This window comes from Pezoporus wallicus, unplaced genomic scaffold (genome assembly GCF_028554395.1).
Source record: "Pezoporus wallicus isolate ANWC-B61680 ecotype Strahan unplaced genomic scaffold, APGP_CSIRO_Pwel_v1 contig_1, whole genome shotgun sequence".
Lineage (NCBI taxonomy): Eukaryota > Metazoa > Chordata > Aves > Psittaciformes > Psittacidae > Pezoporus > Pezoporus wallicus.
In genome coordinates this window covers 332,364-352,023 of record NW_026639226.1, presented here as the reverse complement: position 1 = coordinate 352,023, position 19,660 = coordinate 332,364, and the positions used below count along the sequence as shown (strand labels likewise).

The window sequence follows — 19,660 nt, the reverse complement described above, 5'->3', positions numbered from 1 at the left end:
ACCTTATTGGGGGGGGGGGGGGGGGGTTACCCTGCCTCTGTCACCCCAAGGTGACTGCCCCATCCCTGGCCAGGTTGGACAGGGCTTGGAACAAGCTGCTCTAGTGAAAGGGGTCCTTGCCCATGGCAGGGGGTTGGAACTGGATGAGCTTTAAGGTCCCTTCAACCCATCCCATTCCATGATTCCATGGTAACAGGACTCGAGCTGGAGAAGAGGAACCCAGGGTGGGCTCAGGGGGTGACGGGACTGGGCCACCCCTGCTTTAGGGACCACAGAGGGATCACTCTACATCACCACCGATGCTCTCAGGTCAGCAGGATGCTGAGAAGGGCTCGAGCCACCTCGGGAACATCCACACAAAGAGGTGGCTGCTCCTGGAATCCCCATGGAAAGACGAGCAGGGAAGGTTCACATTAGCACACGTCAATTGTATATAGTGCAAATCAGAGCCCCAGCACCAGAGGGGTCCCGCTCTGGTTAGTGGTTAGGAGGAGCCAGAGGTGCAATCCTGGGCACTGCAGACACTCCAGCCCTTGCTCTTCCCCAGCCCCAGGGCCTGGGCGCATCGTCCACAGCTTTCCAACCCCTCCTTGCGCCCGTGCCCCATGTCAGCATCCACCTTGTGCCCGCCAGGGGAAGGGCAGCCAGGAAACCTTCATGAGAAGCCACAGAGCCTGTCCCTCCCGAGCTAAACAGGGCTGCTTCTCAAAGGCATCACCACCAGGCCACGGAGGAGCTCCGGGTGCAGTCCCACAGGTGGCTCTGACCACCCGCAGCACGGCCGCAGCATCCATCCCAGCACCCACCCCCTGGCCCAAAGGAGGGGGGGAAGATCCCAGGGGAAGGCCAGAGGGATGGAGGGGGGGTCAGGTCCCAAGGGCTGGGGGCTGTTTGCAGGTCTATGTCTGCAAGGCCGCGCCGGGCACAGGGAGCCGGGGGTTCTCCAGCGGTCCCGAGCACGAGGACGTCTTCCAGGTGGCTGCAGGAGCATCCTCGATGGGGCTCTGCAGCCAAAGGTCCAGGCCATTGGGGGCCAGGACTCAGGGGGGGGGGGGATGGGGGGGGGGGGCCGAGGAGGAGGATGTGGAGGCTGGGAAGCCAGGAGTGAAGGGCGAGCGCTTGGGCTCAGGAGAGTCCAGCCACGTCCTGGAAGCAGGGGAGCAGAGAACGTCACCGCTCATCACTGGTTCATGGGCTCTTCCTCCTCCATGGGCTCGTCCTGGGGCCTGGAATAGGACAGGAGAGATGAGGAGGAGCCTTGTGTGACACAACAGCATCCAGGGGCTGGCTTCTGGAGGTGGCCAACAAGCCTCACTGGTCCATCCATTGAGACCCACAGAGAGGGTCCTGAAAGGAGGTGATGTTCCCCCCCCCCCCCCTCCATCCTTCAAGGAGGATTTGGTCTCATTTGCACCTTGTCTGGGGAGACCCCAACGCTGAATGTCCCAGAAGCCAACCCAGGTCCTGCAGGACCTCAACCCCCCACTGATGCTGAACGTTGGGGTCCTGTCTGCTGGCACGGGAGGGCTGCAGGACCAGAGCTCTTGGTGGGGAGGGCAGTTATAATGTCTATGTCCCACAGCCTGCTTAAAGCCAGCGCTGTCCTGACCTCCCAGAAGCTCACGGGGCTGCAGGACAGGGCCCTTCTCTGCTGCCCCCGCTGCGGGAGCACAGCTTGCACCCAGGGCCACCCGCATCTCCCAGGGTCGGTTGAGAGCATCACCTCTTCTCCACCATCACGGCCACCGAGAGGGAAGCCAAGGCTGTGACTGTCTCCACCTCTTCTGCCTCGTGGTGCTGCGCCTCCAGGAAGGAGCAGCCCAGCTTGGAGGCAAAGCGCTGCAGAGCCACCCAGTATTTACCTGCAGGACAAGAGACATCAGGGTTAAGGGGGGGGGCTCAGGGCTTCCCAAAGGGCATCACCCTCCCCTGAGGATGGAGGGCTCCACCGGGGTCTTTTATGCCACGTGTCCCCTTGGAGAAGGGGAGGAAATGGCAACTCCTGGCCCTTGCCCAGAGCCCCAGCCCTGGGACACTCACTCTGGACCTGCAGCACCGCTTCCAAGGAGCGCACAGCGTTGGCGTTGGGTTTCTGCCTCATGCTTTCTTCTGGGAGAGGGTCGAGCTGCCCAAGGAAGACACGAGAGGGTCAGCAGGAAGACACCGTGCCCAGGCCCGGGCTCAGGGAACCAGGACAGCCCTCAGCCCCCACCTCGTTGCCCAGCAAGGCTGACACACAGGCCTCGGATGCATCGCAGATGGCTGTGAGGTCATGGCCACCTTCTAGAGCGAGGACGATGGCTCCGCCAGCCAGGCTCATCAGCTGCTTTGTCATGTAGCCAAAACCTGGAGGAGAAAGCCCAACAAGGAGGCTTTTAGCCCCAAAATGCTGGTGCCTTGCCCCTTGATGCTGATACAACCCCAAAGCTCTTCCCCAGCACCCCCCCCCCTTCTGCTGCGGTCCCAGCCTGGGTGGGCAGTGGGAACATCCTGCCCTGAGGCTCTGGTGCTGCTTCCACCTCCTTACATTTAGCAGAGACTTTGTAGCCACCCAGGGGGGGTGGGTGGCCATCGGCTGCGTCGAAGCCAGCAGAGACCAGCACCACATCGGGTGAGAACTCGTGTGCAATCGGCATCACCACGGTCCTGTGGGTAAAGGCAAGCACAGGGGGGTGAAGCGCTGGCTCAGCCTGACACGGGGCGGGAGAGGAGATGAGCAGAGACACAAGGAACTACCTGAAAGCAGCCAGATACTCAGGGTCACCCATAGGGGGGTCGAGCCCCCCAGTCCAGGCTACGTTGACGTTAAATCCCTCACCAGGGCCAGCACCAACCTGGGAGAGAGCAAGGACAGCAGTGAAGCTCTGGATGAGGCCTGCAGGGATGCTGGGTGATGCAGGGATGCTGGGGCAGCCAACTGGGTGAACCAGGCAGGACGAGGCATCAATGGGAAAGGCAGTGCCACAGAACTGCCCTCTGCTCTGGCCCACCAGTGCCCTGCCCTCCTGGTTGCCACCTTGGCCACAGGTGCTCTGTACCTCATCAGCAGCCCCGCTACCGGGGAAGAAGTTGCCGTCATCGTGACGATGCAAAGAGATGTAGAGAACCTCGGGGTCCCTGTAGAAGATCTGCTGGGTCCCGTTGCCGTGGTGAACATCCTGGAGGGAGAAAAAGGTTGGCAGAAGCTCTCCTTTTCAGCCTTGAGGGTGGCCCAAGAGCTTAAGAGAGCTAAAAGCAACCGGATCTCTGGCTGGGACCCCCATCCCCAGGATCTGCTCCTGGTTCCCCATCCTATGGGTGGCTCCCAGTCACACTCCCGACAGGAGGAGGTTTTGATGCTCTCATTGTCCAGCTCCAAACCAGAGCTGGGAGGAGATGCAGGCACCTCTTCTTAGGGATGTCCCAGGGAGGAGCAGGGCCACGCAGGGCCACTCACCCAGTCCACAATGAGGATCTTGCTGAGCTTCCCTTTCTGCTGCAGCTGCCTCGCAGCAATGGCCACTGAGTTGAAGAAGCAGAATCCCCTGGGAAGAGGGAGTCGGAGCTGGTTAATGCCTCCTGAGCATCCTTCCCTCCTGCTTCCCCCCAAAGGATGGGCTCACTCCCCACTCTCCCTCTGGCCAGGAGATGGATGGGGCTCAGTCTGGAGTGACTTCGAGCCAAGGAGCTGGTTTGGGGGGCTTCCCTGCAGCTTGGGAAGGGGCCCTTACATGGCAGTGGAAGGATCCGCGTGATGTCCTGGGGGCCTCACCACAGCAAAGCCATTCTGGGGACAAAACAAAGGCAAGGTGCTCAGAGCTGCTGCTCCCAGTGGCACACACACCCCCTCCAGGAGACTGGTCCATCCAGGGATGGAGCCCACAGCAGCACAGGGCTATGAGCACCTGGCCAGGGGGTGATGGCACAGCCCTGGGACCTCCACGTGAAGCCAACCCTACCTTCAGCTCCCTGGTGGCCACCTTGAAGGCCAGCTCGGTGACACTGCCTGCAGCCCAGCGGGCAGCGTTGGAGGAATGCAGCTCGTTCCAGATGGTGTCACTGTCCACCTAGAAGCAAGAGCAGCAGTGAGACAGGGTGGAGGGGAGCTCAGCACACCACCAAGGTCTCTGTCAGCTGCCCTGCCTGGGGCCAGGGGTTGAAGCTCTGTATAAGCTGGAGGGGATGGTGGAGCTGGACCACCTCACACGCCATGGGGCAAGCTCCAGGCTGGCAGCTCCTCTGCCCGCTGGCAGCCCCAGCTCAGCTCCACACAGAGCATCTCCCCCTGCACCCGGGGGCTGGAGGAAGTGACTAAGAAAACGCTCTTTACCTTCTTTATCTTATTGTATTGTTTAAGCAAACATGTTGGTTTGATCAGCATCACGTCAAGGGCTGAGCCAGAGCCGGAAAACCCAATGTCTCTTCTGATCAACGCCATGTGTGCAACTCAAAGGCTCCCCAATGCCCATGGAGAGGGGCAGCTCCAGCCCCCCCCCTGCCTTCGGGGCACAGAGGGGAGCAGGGAGGGGGAGGCAGAGCAGGGAAAGTAGATGCAAACGGGGCTGAGAAGAGCTGGTGCCCAGCAGCGGGGGCAAGGAGAGGAGGAGAACCAGAAGAGGCAGCAGGAAGGCATGGAGTGAGACCCTTCCTGAAAGAGAGAGAAGGACAGAGACAGAGAGAGGAAGAGAGGAGAACGCAGTGAATGGAGAGAAACCAGAACGGCAAGCTGTGAAAGGAGAGGCCACAGAGGTGTCTGGAGAGAAGTGGGGAGCTGCTGTCCCCCACGACACTGCTCCCCTTCCTCAATGGAGACCATGGCTTGTGGCTTCCCCCAGCCACTCCCACCAGCTCCATCCCTTCTGGCACCCTAGGCTCTCCGAAGCGGCTGTGATGGGCTGTGGCCTCTAGAGTAAGGAGCCATTAAAAGCTCCCCCGGCAGGGCTGGGATGCTTAGCACCATCCCAAGGACACAGGAGCACAGGTCCCACTTAAGGCTGCCCAAACCTCAGCAGCCCAAATGGCTTTGGGAGCTCCCCCTCCCCTCCAACCCTCCCTGGGGACAGCAGCGCCCCATCCCACCCCAGGCAGCTCGGAGACGGCGCACTTACCCCCACCCCTCCGCAGGGCAGCATGACAAACATCCGCTGGGACAGGATCCCTGCGGAGAGAGGGCACAGCGAGCACTGAGAGCTGGGAACGCCGCGGGACAGCCAGGTTGGAGCTGCCTGCCAGCAGGGTGAGGAGCAGCGGCCAGGGAAGCGGAGGGCAGGGGGCTGAGGGCTGGGGCTGGGCACTCACCGGCCAGCTTCCCGTTGTCCAGCTTGAGGCGGTTGAGGGGGTTGGTGCCGTAGAGGAAGACGTGGCGCTCGCTGTGGACGCACTGCAGCTCCTCCAGCGTGGCCTTGCGGCCCCGCAGGCACTGCGGCACACGGGGGAGCTGTGACCAGGCTGCTCCGAGGGGGAGATGCCGGCTCTCCCACCCGAGCTCCGAGGGACAGCCCAGGGTGAGGTTTCCCAACACGGTGGAACCCACGCTGATGCTCCAAAACCCCCTTTCCATAGGGATCAGCCCTCTCCCTACACCCAGCTTCCAGCAGAGCACAAGGCTGCTGCCAGCCAAAGAGTTCATCAGGGACTGGAGCGATGGGACAAGGGGTGATGGGGTCAGACTGAAACGGGGGAGATTTAGGTTGGAGATAAGGGAGAAGCTCTGCCCTGTGAGGGTGCTGAGGCGCTGGCACAGGGTGCCCAGAGAAGCTGTGGCTGCCCCATCCCTGGCAGTGTTCAAGGCCAGGTTGGACACAGGGGCTTGGAGCAAGCTGCTCCAGTGGAAGGGGTCCCTGCTCGTGGCAGGGGTTGGAACTGGATGATCTTCAGGTCCTTTCCAACCCAAACCACTCTATGGTTCTATGGTCACACCAACATGCTCCAATTTGGCACTGCCAGCGATGGGTGAGCCCAAGCCCTCTGGATAACGGTGGTCAACAAGCTGAGAAGATGTGGGAGAGCAAGGGATGGAGGTGGGAGCAGGATACCCCATCACCCCAATAACATGAGAGCTCACACCAGCACCCCCAGCCCGGATGGGCTCCAGCTCCCACCCTGCTGCTGGCGCTCACCTCGCACTGGCTGCGCAGGCCCCTCTCCTGCAGACGGGACCAGATGCTCTGGATCCTGCCTGCGTGCTCGGGGTGGTTGCTGTTGTCTCCACAGGAACACTGGTGTTTGAGCATCACCGAGTCATAAACCAGCCCTGCAAGGCACAAGGAGAGCTGCTGTCACCACACTGGACTGGCCTCGGTGGTGCAGACCCCAAAATCAGCTCCTTTTAGGGGCTGGATGAGACCCAAAACTGTTTGGTTTGACTGGAGCCTCCCTCAAACCATGGGAGCCTCTGTCCCAACATGCTTGAAGCAAATCCTGCTCGGGATGTGTAAGAGAGCTGACCCTTGCCAGGATCACTGGACCAGGACAGCAGTCAAGGGGCGAGATGGGCGAATCCTGCTTGGAAAAGCCACCTTAGATAAGGAGAAGGGGACCCTTGTGGCTTCTCTGCTCTTTGTGCAGCCAGGCAGAGCACCGCAAGCATTTATGAGTGGGATTGAGCAGGACTGATGCTAAGCTGCCCCTGAGCATCCCCACCTCCCTCCCAGCTCCTCCCCAGCCACTGCTGCGGCGGTGAGAGCCCCACACAGGGGCTGCTGGTACCTGTTGTGAAGTGGGGCTTGGGTGGCTGCTCCTGCACGGGCAGGGACAGCGCCTTGGAGGCCGTGTCCTGGGCAGGAAGGGAGATGGTGGCGGTGGCAGGAGATGACTGGGCCCTGGAGAGGGGTCTGTGCCCCGTGTGGATGGTGGGGACCATGGGGGTGTCAGCCGAGGGCTGGCGCTTGAGGAGCTGCTGCTGCACACGCTGGTAGGAATCCCACAGATAGGCCTGCTGGAGAGAGGGGTCGGTGAGCATCCAGAGCAAGGCACAACCAGAGAGCAGCATCACTTGGCATGGAAAAGGGAGCCCTGCGCTGTGCACCCTCCCTGGGTCTGGATACAACCATGCTGGGGGGGGCCTGGAGAGGGGCTGCAGGAGCTGGGACACATCCTGCAGCATCTGGAGCTCCCGTGGCCAGGAGCTGGGACTGGGTGAGCTTTAAGCTCCCTTCCAACCCAATCCATTCTATGATCTGCTGCTCTCTGCTGGAGGGCTGCCCTGCTGCAAGGCAAAGCAATGGGATGATGCTCAGCCTTGCGGGGGGTGACTGCACCTCCCATCCCTGTCGTACCGGGGCTCAGGGAAGGTACAGCTGGGCTGCCCGTGGCCTTACTCACACAGCAGCCCTTTCTGGAGGTGGCTCTCAGGGTCTGAGCTGCCTGCAGCTCCCTCACCCCTGCCAGCCCTTGGGTACCTGCTGGAGGACGAGCTCCTCTTGAGGCTGCATCATCTTCTGTGTCCTCTCAGGCTCCTTCCCACTGCTCCCGGGCCGTGGTGGCTCCACACGTGTCCTTGCTGGGTCACTGCTCTCAGCCTCTGGCAGCGTCCCCTCGGCCTCCATGTCCTCCGAGGAGGGGATCTGCCGCAGCCGGGGCTTCTCGCTGGATTTAACCATGCGCTGCAGCACAGGGTCACAGTGAGCTCGGGGACGTGGCAGGGGACAGCCCAGGCCGGGAAGGTCATGGGGGGGGGGAAAGGATACAGGGGAGGAGCACGGTGAATGTGAGAAGCAAGGATGCTGAGCAGGTACCCTCAGCTTGCTGCCATGAGGCTGCGCAAGGCAGCATCTCGCATGCGAGATGCGTTTCAGAGCAGCCTGAGGAGAAGGACTTGGGGGTGATGGGTGAGGAGAAGCTCCCCATTGACTCAGCTGCAGCCCAGAACCCACCCCCCACCCCCCATGTGCTGGGCTGCACCCCCACAGCGTGAGCAGCAGCTCGGGGAGGGGATTCTCTCCCCACTTGCAGCACTGTGTGCAGGGCTGGTGTCCTCAATATAAGGACATGGAGCTGCTGGAGCGAGGCCAGAGGAGACCACGAGGATGCTCAGGGGCTGGAGCAGCTCCCCTATGGAGCCAGGCTGAGAACATTGGGGCTGGAGGAGAGAAGCTGCATGGAGACCTTAGAGCAGCTTCCAGTGTCTGAAGGGGGCTACAAGGATGCTGGAGAGGGACCTGCATCAGGGACTGGAGCGATGGGACAAGGGGTGATGGGTTCAGACTGAAACAGGGGAGATTTAGGTTGGAGATAAGGCAGAAAAGCTCTTCCCTGTGAGGGTGCTGAGGCGCTGGCACAGGGTGCCCAGAGAAGCTGTGGCTGCCCCATCCCTGGCAGTGTTCAAGGCCAGGTTGGACACAGGGGCTTGGAGCACCCTGCTCTAGTGGAAGGGGTCCCTGCCTGTGGCAGGGGTTGGAATTGGAGGAGCTTCAAGGTCTTTTCCAACCCAAACCATTCCATGGTTCTATGCTTGGCTAGGGCTTGGCCCTGGACATCTCCTGCTCACTGCCCAGCAGGTAGCGATGGTGTCCTGCACCCTTCTAGCATCAATCCCATTGCCTCCTACAAGCCCGAGCTGGCACTCCAGGACTCACCTTGCCCAGATGCGTCTGCTGCTTGAGCCTCTCCAGGAAGTGGGTGTGATGCTGCTGGTACACCAGCTGCTGCTGGATGGCCTTGGGGTTCTGGGGCAGGGGCTCCGAGCGGGTCCTGCCCAGTGGTTTATGGTGGCCTGGGAGCGACAGGCGCTCTGCAGAGATGAGCGAGGGGGTGAAGGAGAAGGGGACGGTCCCCAGGCCTGGCACTGGAGGGGAGAGGAAGGAGAGGTGAGGGTGGCACCCTGCAGAGCTGTCTGCACACCACGGCAAGCAGCAGCACGGTCTGGACCCATGTAGACTATCTTCAGACAGCCCTAAAGATGATGGTGACCCAGCCCTGGAGCCCAGGGTCTGGTAGGCATGGGCTGTGCCTTCATGGTTCACCTCCTTCTGTCCCCATTGCTTTGGCAGCAGGGGTCTGGGGACAGGACCTGGCTGATCTCAGTCAGCTTCACCCTCAATGGGAGAAGCTTCCTTCACTGCTGGTATCACAGAACAGGGAGAGATGGAGCCAGGAATGAGCACAAAGGAGCCAATTCTCTTTCTGCTACAGTCAGAGTGGGGCCACAGCCAAGAGGTCAGAGCTGCCCTGCTCAAGGCAGGGTCTCTACTGAAATCTATTGGCACAAGAGCATAGGAAGAGGTGAGAAAGACCCCTTGGAGGGGATGAACAGGTCCACGCCAGCCCAGGCAGGGCAAGGGGCAGCTGGAGGGAAGAGCCAAAGCTATATCTCCCTGCATTGTCAAGGCCATGGTGTGTGCAGGACTCTGGTTTCATCCACGGCAAGGACACGCTGCTGGTGAGGCAGAACCGGGCCAACACCTTCCATTCCCTCAGCCCCATCTCAAGGCACAGTAATGGAAAGATCAAGGCCAGTGGGCATTTCCCAAGCACCCCAACCCCCTGCCTGCCCTCAGGGTCACTGCCAGCACCGTCACAGCCTCAGCGCCTGTCACTTACCTGCCACCAGTGGAGTGTGGGTGACCGAGGGCTCGAGGATGATGACGGGCTGGAGCCGAGAGGACAAGGGGCTCCCAGCTTCGTGCTGCTCCAAACCAGCTGGGATGAACACGGGCGAGTGTGTGCCCGCCAGGACAGGTCCATTCAACACGGGCACCCGGTGGGCCAGGCTGGAGAGGGGCCGGCGATCTGCCTCTCCCTGCACAGAGGAGGAGGATGGGGTCAGCATCCCGCAGGACACGGTGTGAGGAGGGGACAGCACATCCTCACCGTGCCCAAGGTGTTCGGGAATACTCAGAGCTAGCACACCCCAGCAACCCCAGGCCCAAAGGCATGGGCTTCCCCTGCCCCATAGGCACCCTCTGCCCAGTTCTGAGGCCACCTACAAGCTGGCTACCTACCCTGGCGCTAGTGGTGGCCGGCAACCCCAGCGTGATGGCCGGAAGGGAGGCTGCGCTCTGCAGGGCAAACTGGGCCAGTGAGCTCTCCTGCATCATCAGGCGCTGGGCCAGGGGTGTCTGCACCAAACACAAGGCATTAGTGTCCTGCTCCAACGTGGAACAAGCAGCTTGAGCACGGGCAGCAGCAAAAGGGGCTGAGCCCCGTTTGCCTGGGGGAGTGCTATTAAACCACAGCAAAACTCAGCCCCTTTGAAGGACCTGATGCCTGCTCATAGAAGCAACCAGGTTGGAAAAGCCCTTTAAGCTCCTCAAGTCCAACCATTCCCAGCACTGCCAAGGCCACCACTAACCCATGGCATTGAGGGCTACACAGTGTGTGAGCACTTGTAGGGACAGTGACTGCAGCCCTGCCCTGGGCAGCCTCTTCCAATGCCTGAGCACCCTCTGGGGCAGGAATTGTTCCTCAGCTCCATCTAAACCTGCCCTGGTGCAGCTTGAGGCCGGTTCCTCTTGTCCCATCCCTTGTTCCTTGGGAGCAGAGCCCAGCCCCTCCTGGCTCCATCCTCCTGTCAGGCACTTGTAGGGAGCCATCAGGTCCCCCCTGAGCCTTCTCTTCTCCATCTGAACCCCTCAGGTCCCTCAGCTGTTCCCCATCACCCTTGTGCTCCAGGCCCTGCACCAGCCCCATTGCCCTTCTCTGGCCCCACTCCAGCACCTCAATGTCCCTCTTGGAGTGAGGGGTCCAGAGCTGAACACAGGATTCGAGGTGCAGCCCCACCAGTTCCCAGTGCAGGGGCACAATCCCTGCCCTGGCCCTGCCGCTGCACTGGTGCTGAGCCAGGCCAGGATGCTGGGGGCTTCCTGGCTGCCTGGGCACAAGCTGCTCATGTTCACCTCCGTCAGCCAGCAGAGAAACAAGTAACGACCCTTCCAGAGGTTGGGAAGCCCCAGCCTGTGGCCCTTTGGCTGCTGGATCTCACCTCGTGGGCCATGCTGGAGGCAGCAGGGAGGGCTCCGTGCTCGGCGGGGAGGCTGTCGTTGGGAGAGCTGCAACCGGACACAGGGGTGCTGCTACTGCTCGGGGAGGAGTCTGCAGGGAAGAGCAACAGGGGTGATGGGGAAAGCACCCAGAGCAGGGCTGCACAGCCCCTGCCCCAGCCCTTCATCGCCCTCCCTTCCGCTAACAGCTGCCACCACCCTCCTTGGGTGACATCTCCCTTGGGCACATGGAAGCTCCAAAGCACAACGAGGAATCCTGACCAGCAATATTTGCTCAAGACCTTAGACCCTTCCATTCTGGAAGTTCATCCTGGGCTTGAAAAGCAGCAGGGTTCAGTGGCAGGAATGTCCTTTCCTGGCTCATTTGTCCCTGCACCACTATAGAATCATGGAATGGTCTGGGTTGGAAGAGACCTTAAAGCTCATCCAGTTTGAACCAGGGACAATGTCCACCAGAGCAGCTTGCTCCAAGCCCCATCCAACCTGGCTTTGAACACTGCCCCAGCGATGAGGCAGCCACAGCTTCTCCCTCATCTCCAACCTGAACTTCCCCTGTTCCAGTCTGAACCCATCACCCCTTGTCCCATCGCTCCAGTCCCTGATGCAGGCCCTCTCCAGCATCCTTGTAGCCCCCTTCAGACACTGGAAGCTGCTCTAAGGTCTCCATGCAACTTCTCTCCTCCAGCCCCAATGTTCTCAGCCTGGCTCCATATGGGAGCTGCTCCAGCCCCTGCTCATCCTCCCTTAGCATCCTCCAGAGAGCTCCCTCCACGTGCCCTGGCACCCATAACACACCAAGCCCCGGCCACGCAGCCCCCAAGCAGATGTGACCCAGGATCCTGGGCACACCACAGCTGCTCCAGCCTGGCCCCAAGGGGTCTCCAAACCCTGCTGAGGGATCACATCCAGATGCAGGCCTCACCGATGGCCTCGGGTGGCCGCCTCTTGAGCGACGGGGGAGCGCTCTCCTTCCGCGTCAGGGGGTTCTTGCGTCGGTCAAGGCACTTCCTGGGCTTGCACCGCACCTTCAGGTTGGGCTCAGATGCTGTGAGCACACAAGGAGGTTGGTCCCAGCCCCACTGCTGATGGGGACACAGCTAGGGTGGCTTTGTGGGGCCAGGACATCCTGGGTCTTAGCTCCAGGCAGCCCCTGCAAGCAGGCTGCGAGGGAGATGCTCTTACTGCCAAGGTCTTACCTGTCTTCCGCAGTGGGAAATGCTCGGGGGGGTCGAGGGAAGTGCTGGGAACAGGGGGCAGGAAGGTGCTGAGCACAGGAGGGGACGGGCCCTCAGGATCCAGAGGCTCCAGAGACCTACAGGGAGAAGTCACCTTGTTAGAGACCTTTCCCAGCTGGCAGCCGCATGCTTCCCGTGCTATGGTCTCCAATGCAAGGGTGGCCCACGGGACATTGCCCTTCCCAGGCATGTGCCAGTGGACACAAAGGCTTGACCTGTCCACTACCACAAGCACCTATAGAAGGGCTCCAGCTGCTGGTTTTGCCTTGTCTTGGGACAAAAGCTTTACCTGTATGGCATGGCTGAAGGGTTGGGGTTGCTGGTCCTCTCCAAAGCTGCCTGCTGCTTCTTCAGGATGACCTCAGCCAGCTTCTGCTTCACCACTGTGCTGGCCACGGCACCTGCAGAAGCACCAGCAGTGACCACACGGGGCTGAGAGCCAACACAGAGCACTTTAAAGGATCCCATGCAGTTTGAGGCTCCTGAACCTCTTGATGGCCTCTTCCAGAAGAGCATGAGCTTGACCACAACCCACTGCCAAACAGCAGCGACCCACATTCAACACCCAGATCCCAGGCAGAATTCTGGCTGCTGCAGGGTGCTGCAATCACCAGCACCCATGGGGGTTCCCACCTCGGATAGAACCCATTTGCATGCTCCTACCCATGCGAGGCTATAGCCCCATCTGAATGATCCAGCAGGGATGCTCTAGGGTTACAAGAGGGATGCTCCACACTTCTGTGCTAGCATTTAGCACCTCTGAGCCCAGGTAAATTGATTTATAGAATGCCAGCCTGGTTTGGGTTGGAAGGGACCTTAAAGCTCATCCAGCTCCAAGCCCTGCCACAGGCAGGGACCCCTTCCACTAGGCAGCTTGCTCCAAGCCCCTGTGTCCAGCCTGCAAGGGATGAACTCTCAGTCTCCATCAAGGGGCTGTGTGCAGCATTCCCAGGAGAGGCATGGAAAGGGCAGGCACCATGTTATCAGCATCACACCGAGCCCCATCAACCCTTCAAACCCCGACAGAGGAGCGAGGTGGGAGCGAAGGGGAAACAGCAGCAGCCTAATGGAGCTCAGGAGGTGCACATGGACACTGGGATGGGTGCAGTGCATCTGACGGATGCTGCAGCTGCACACCCCACAGCTCAGAGGGACCAGCACTAGATGGCGCAGGGAGACCGCAGCAGGACGCATTCTGCCCACCAGCCTCTCCCCTCTGCTACTGGTGCTCCAGACTGGGGCTTGCAAGGTCAAGCGGCCACTTCACACCCTGCTCAGGGCAGCCACAAGCACCATCAGCTGGGGGAGCATCGCTGCAGTGGCTAACACAACGTTAGCCCGGAGCTGTGACCCCCCCAGGCTGGCATCACCAGGAGGGATATGAAGGACAAGCACCAGCCAGGCCACAGCCCCCAAACCCTCTTGCCAACTGCTAAGGGCAGCTTGCTGGTATCACTGCTTGCTGCTCAGGGCAGCACTTCCCTATGGACACTGTGTTGTCCTCTCGGCCCCAGGCAGGCACAGAGCAGGGCTCAGTCTGATGCACAGGACCGAGATGCTCCATGACACGAGTGCTATCACACACCTTTAGACCAAGAGAGGGCAGAACCATCCTCTGATCCCCCTCCTAAGAGCCCCTCTGTGAGCTGATCTCCCTGGGTTAGGGGACACGGCTCCTCAGGCAGCGATGTGGTCCCCGCTGCCACGTGCCAACACACGCAGGGGGCTCTTACTTCTCTTGCTCTTGTCCTTGTTGAGGATCTGCCGCAGCTCCTGCTCCTGCTGCCCAGGCTCAGCTTCACGGTGTGGGGACTCCATGGTCACCTGCGAGAGGAGAGCGACATCAGCCCAGTGCAGACCAAAGGCTTCTGGCCCTTTCCCCAAGCCCAAGGCACGATGACACAGGGATGGAGCCCATCTGAACCGCTCAGTTAGGTCAGTCTGGGGAACCTGGTGGGCAGAGCATGGTCAAGTTGATTCACCACAGCAAACAGATGCAGCTTTGTCACCAGAGATGCTCTCCCCAGGGACATGGTAGAACTCAAACCAGTCTGGTTCAAATTGCCGGTGTTTTGGCTTATCTGGAGCTAGGGCACGTTGTGATATAAGGAGAAAGGAAAGTTATAGTTGACTAAAAAGGAGGGAAAAGCCCTGAAAAAGCTATTAAACACATCTCAGAAGCTTGGCTCTTGATGCTTTCCAGAGCTGAGGTTTTTCAGGATGATTCCATAGGGAGGTCAGAAAGCACAAACGCCTCCGAGCACCCAACAGTCGTGGCAGCAGCAGCATCTCAAACTCTCTGCGTGTGGACCATGCTGGTGCCCAGGCTCAGCATGATTCCCCCAGGGCTTCCAGACACGGTTACTGGGACCAGTGAGCCCACGCCATGCACTGACAGGGATGTGAGAGAAGCAGATGAGGCTTTAGTCCAGAGAAGGGGGGGGTACAACTGCATCTTCCATCACCCAAAGGGGGCTACAGAGCGGATGGAACCTGGGTCCCCCGAGGGGCACAGCAAAAGGATGAGCCACAACAGGCCAGACCGTGAAGGGAATCCCACCTGGATATATGGAACTGATTCCTGCCATGAGCACCGGGACAGGCAGAGGGGGGGAAATCTCTGTGCTTGCCCAGACGTGGCCTCCACAACCTGCCCTACCTCTGAAGCTGGGGTCTCCAGGGGACCCCGCCAAGCTAACTCCTGCTGTCAGGCTGCGACAGTGCAGAGCCTGGCAGCAGGATGGGGCTGTGATCCCAGCTGACACCGTGGAATTCCAGTGCAGACTTCCCAGCAGAGCAGCACAGGAGCTGCCTTTGGGGCAGGGAGCCAGCGGTGGCCAAGCGCAGGGGCACATCCCAGCCACCCAGCATCCTGTCCAGCCGCTCTGGCTCCTGCCTCAGCGCACGTGGTTGGCAGCGGCTGAGAGCATTGCCCTGCTCCACACATCCCAGGAGGCCCCAGCCTTTGGCAGGACAGGGATTTGGCCCCGAAAGGAAGACGTGAAACCCACCCCACCTGACTCCTAAAGCAGCCTCCTTGCGTCAGAGAGGTCTCTGGGCTGGCTCTGAAGCACTGCGGCCTCTCCAGCTCAGGGGAGAAGCAGGAATTCACCTGGGAAGGTTATTTTGGGGTAGGGTTTTCCAGCTTCTTCCTCTTCATCCCTGCCAGAGCTCGGCCCAAGCCAGCCCCAGCGCAGGGCACTGCTGGCAGGCACACACAGCACCATGAGCTACGTGCTTGAGGAGGGATGGGGGTGCCAAACCCTCACCCAGCCACTACCCCCTCGCACCCTGGGGTGCTCATACCCTGACGTGCTGGTGGGCGAGCTGCTCCACTTGCTGCTGGTGCAGGCTGGCGAGGAAGAGCTGGTGCTGGAGCTGCTGCGTGTGCTTGAGGGCCAGCAAAGTGGTGTCAGAGCCAGGCTTGACGACGCGCTGCCCGATGCGCAGGTCCATGGGGACGCTCTGGGGCACCCGTGGGGAGGTGCACGGGGTCACGGCAGCTGTGGAGACACAAGGAGAGGAGCAGCTCAGGCCCTGGCCTGCTCAATGCCTGCAGGAAGCACCAGGATAGGGCTCGGCTCTATCCCGATGTATTGCCATCGGGAAGGGTTTGCCCACACACCACCTGCAGGCTGCAAGAGCCTTCTGGGCAAGCAATCCTGCCAGCGATAGGTCCTGGAGGGCATCTCTCCTCACACCTCGGCTGAAAAATGCTTTGCTTGTGGCATCCCACAGCCCAAACGCAGCCATGGGCACTGCAGCACGGGGTGGGGGGGAAGGTGGAAGCAGGCAGGAATTCAGCATTAAAGGACACTGCAAGGGGGATGCTCTTGGATGCAGGAGCAGGGCCACTGCAGCTCGAGAGCTGGTTGTGTTCCAAAAGCAGTTTAGCACACCTTGTGCTGTTCAAATCCCAACCTCAACAGCCTCAGGAGAAACCTCTGCAGGTTTCTACCCCGTAATACAGCATCTGCACAGGGGGAAACCCAGCAAACTCCTACCCTGGCCCATGCCAAGGTGCACGGGGAAGGAGAATGAGTGTATTCATCCAAGGAAGGCACCAGGACTATAAATAACCACATCCTGTGCAGCCCAGGCAGGAAAATCCCCTCTGGTCGAGGGCAAGCACTTCTCTGACCAGCTCAACATCCCCAACCTCAGCCCAGGCCAGAGAAGGAGGTGGTGTTCCCAGTAAACGCCAGCATAGGCTTGATTCCATTCCCTGCATCACCGATAACTTATCCCTAATGGGCTCTGATTGCTACTCACTGCCTGCCCCATGTATCCAGCATGATGTGGAGCTCGAGGGCCATTAACAACCAGAGCCTCAAACCCAGGAGCTCCTCTGCTCCGTTACCACCAAGGCTTCATGGGTGGACACGGTGCAATGCCACGAGAAGGGCAGGATGAGCCCCAGCACTCCCTTTGGGGGTCAGGTACAGCCCAAGCACATTTAAACTGCAACTTCATGAGCAAACAAGAGTCCAGGTGAAGTTACCCCATGCAGGAAGATCCTGACCTTCTCTCAGCCCTTTGTCTCACCTACCACGTGCCCCATAGCCCGAGCAGGAAGCCAAGCAGGGCTCCCCAAAAGGAGGAGCATCCCAACACGTCTCCTTGCAGCAGGGTGCCAGCACCAGCACCCTGGGAGGCCGTCACCTGCGTGCTGCTCCACGAAGCTCCCAGCCAAAGGGCCTCCCAGCTTGCAGAACATCAGCGATGTTGAAGGATGCAACCGATGAACTGGGCTGTCACCTCCTGCTTCCCAGCTCATGTGTGTTCCCACCTCCCAGGGAGGAGGAGGAGGAGGAGGAGGATGCCGGAGGGATGGGTGCTGCTGGAGCCCCTCAGGGATGCAGGCTGACGAGGCAGGAGCAGGGCATGTGCAGTGCTACCCGATGTGCCGGGCTGCTGGCAGCCAGACAAGGACAGAGTGTAACAGGGATGGGAAACAGGGAATTCTGACAGCTCCCAGCCCAGCCAAATCCCTGCCACGTGATGCTGTCTATCTGCAGGAACTTGCAGAAGCTCAGCCATCCCTCAGTCCCCCCCAGCCAAATGTCACTGTCCTGCTGGATCCGACAAAGGGGGCAGGAGCTGGGAACTGCTGCCGGGGGTTCATCGGCGTCAGGCTCAGCTTGGAGACACGGAAAGGGCTGCTTAGGTGAGGGATCATTGTGCCGAGGGGAAAGTGGGGGCATGGGGAGGAAGGGACCAGCCACATCCTCAGAGCTGATGGCATCCAGAGAACGCTTGTCACAACCTTTCTCTGCTTGGGATGCTAAAGATGCCCATGGGGAGCTCCCACAAGGCAAAGCTCAGCAGCAGCAGCAGCCTTATCCTCACCTCCCCATGGGCAGCATCCTCAGGCTCAGCACCTCCAGGGGATAAAAAGGGGCAGGAAGGTCTCGGAGGCAAAGGAGAGGCTACAACAGGAACCTCCAAGGGCATGGAGAGTGGCAGAGCTGATGGGGAACACATGGGGGGGAATCTCTCTGCCTCATCTGCTTTAAATCCAAGCTCCGAAGCAGGGAAGAGGAGAAGTGGGAGGGAACGTGTGTGCTGGGAGGGACAGGGACAGGGAGGCCGGGCAGGCCAGCGGCCAGCAGCCAGCAAAACAACTCCTCAGCACTCAGCCCAAGCCAGGAAAAAGGCTGTCGAGCATCCCCAGGGCCAAGAGGCACCGGAGCCAGGGACCAGGCTGTGTGGACCCTCCTCCTGGCACAGGAAGCACCAGCCCTGCTCGGATGGCGACACTGGAGCATCATTTTCAGGTGGGAAAAAGGAAGGATGAGACGGGAAAACAGGGATTGTAGGAGCACAGACTGGCCTCAAGCACCTCAGGGCGACAGGGGTGTCCCAGTCCCTGGGCAGGAGCCTTGGCCGCCATCCCCATGCTGGTACCCTGTGGTACCTTGCGCATGGCAGCTCCCCAGGGATGCTCCACATCCCTGCTGCTCCAGGCTGGGCTCCAGCAGGCTCTGGACCCCTCAGCAAAGGCCTTCCTGTGCTGGGAGCTGTTTGTTGCAGCCATGACCTCCTGCTGCAGCTTGAATCCATTTGGGGTTTCATGCTGGGACCTGGGCCAAGCAGTACAGTAAACAACTCCCCTCGGCTGCTCACACATGATTCAGGGGGCAGGCAGCCAGGCCAGCAGCTCCTCCTCTTCCCCTCACCCGAAGAAGGCCAAAAGCACAGCCCCATGGTAGCTCCTTGGGGGTGTCTGCCCCATTCCCCAACCACCCCAGCTCCTGCTGGTCCCTAATGGACCCTTGCAAGCCACCACGTGGCCCAGATGGGCTGAGGTTGGGATGCTCCACCGGCCCCATGCATCGCCAGGGGGCTGAATCCATCCTCCTCCTCCTCACCTGCATGGTCCAGGAGCAGGGCTGAGGGATGGAGCAGGGGGAAGCAAACCGGGAGCAGCCACCCAGGGAAGAGGTGGAAGGATTCTGGCCCTGCCAGCATCTCTTGAGGGTTGTTTTTAGGCCCCAGGAACATTCGCATGGGAAGGCTGGAGCTGGTGGCAGAGCCGGCCTCACACGAGCACTGCGGCTGGCAGAGGCTCGGCAGCCACCCCATCACCAGCAGCTCAAGCAGGGCAAACGGCTTTGCACATGAGCCCATGAAACCAGAGCAAAACTCAGCCCCTTTCAGACCTGGTGCCTTCTTATCATTGAATCACAGCCCTTTCAGCTCATCCAGGCCAGCCGTTCCGAGGCCACCACTGACCCATGGCACTGAGGGCTACCCAGTGTGTGAGCACTTGCAGGGACAGTGGCTCCAGGACTGTCCTTCGCAGCCTGTTCCAATGCCTGAGCACCCTTTGGGGCAGGAATTGTTCCTCAGCTCCATCTAAACCTGCCCTGGTGCAGCTTGAGGCCGTTTCCTCTTGTCCCATCGCTTGGGAGCAGAGCTCAGTCCCCTCCTGGCTCCATCCTGCTGTCAGGCACTTGTAGGGAGCCATCAGGTCTCCCCTTGAGCCTGCTCTTTTCCACACTAAACCCTCCCAGGTCCCTCAGCCATTCCTCATTGTGCTCCAGGCCCTGCACCAGCCCCGTTGCCCTGATGGAACACGGAAGCACCATGGAAGCGAGCACCATTGCACAAATCCGGGCAGGTAGAAGCAGCGGCAGCTCCACCCTTCCTCCATGGGAAGGGGGAGATTGCAACACAAGGAGAGCAGCTTCCGAGCAGCTTCCGAGGAGCAGAGGCTCTCGCCGTGCCTGGGAAAGCCTTGGGCAGTGGGATGAGCATGAATGCAAGCTCTGTGCTCAGCACCCAGCACGGGTTACCAGCATTTTCCAGGCCGTCGGCAGGATGCGGCGCAGGGAAAGCAGCCGAAGGGCTCCAAGCTGGGAAGGTGGGAAGGACACGGGGAAACTGCGGCCAAGGGATGGGATCCCCACTCTGCAAACAGCAAGGAGCCTCTTGGGCTCCTCTTAAGCTTTTGGCTGGGGTGAAACCTGGTGGCAGCATTGCCTGGGCTGGTGGTGCTAAATC

At 60.4% G+C, this 19,660-nt stretch overlaps 1 protein-coding gene across 7 annotated transcripts in view; it reads right to left on the bottom strand.

The window, feature by feature from the left end:
* Nucleotides 1–1,080: 1,080 nt before the first annotated feature.
* The window catches only part of HDAC7 (histone deacetylase 7), a 78,166-nt gene continuing 59,586 nt past the window's right edge, over nt 1,081–19,660 (bottom strand). For 3 of the 7 annotated variants that reach the window (XM_057413939.1, XM_057413937.1, XM_057413944.1), the window contains exons 2-25: nt 15,461–15,657; nt 13,888–13,978; nt 12,444–12,555; nt 12,116–12,231; nt 11,842–11,964; nt 10,901–11,010; nt 9,921–10,037; nt 9,520–9,718; nt 8,556–8,764; nt 7,380–7,583; nt 6,688–6,916; nt 6,099–6,232; nt 5,278–5,398; nt 5,088–5,137; nt 3,939–4,046; nt 3,711–3,766; nt 3,437–3,524; nt 3,039–3,158; nt 2,737–2,834; nt 2,528–2,646; nt 2,213–2,346; nt 2,041–2,125; nt 1,724–1,862; nt 1,081–1,226 (exon numbers count right to left, since the gene is read on the bottom strand). In XM_057413939.1, coding sequence (XP_057269922.1) covers nt 1,181–1,226; nt 1,724–1,862; nt 2,041–2,125; nt 2,213–2,346; nt 2,528–2,646; nt 2,737–2,834; nt 3,039–3,158; nt 3,437–3,524; nt 3,711–3,766; nt 3,939–4,046; nt 5,088–5,137; nt 5,278–5,398; nt 6,099–6,232; nt 6,688–6,916; nt 7,380–7,583; nt 8,556–8,764; nt 9,520–9,718; nt 9,921–10,037; nt 10,901–11,010; nt 11,842–11,964; nt 12,116–12,231; nt 12,444–12,555; nt 13,888–13,978; nt 15,461–15,657 — 3,005 coding nt within the window. In that variant the 3' untranslated portion in view covers nt 1,081–1,180. Of the gene's footprint in view, nt 1,227–1,723; nt 1,863–2,040; nt 2,126–2,212; nt 2,347–2,527; nt 2,647–2,736; nt 2,835–3,038; nt 3,159–3,436; nt 3,525–3,710; nt 3,767–3,938; nt 4,047–5,087; nt 5,138–5,277; nt 5,399–6,098; nt 6,233–6,687; nt 6,917–7,379; nt 7,584–8,555; nt 8,765–9,519; nt 9,719–9,920; nt 10,038–10,900; nt 11,011–11,841; nt 11,965–12,115; nt 12,232–12,443; nt 12,556–13,887; nt 13,979–15,460; nt 15,658–18,071; nt 18,219–19,660 lie in introns of those variants that run through there. The other 4 variants (XM_057413943.1, XM_057413938.1, XM_057413942.1 and 1 more) reach the window with 4 other exon arrangements.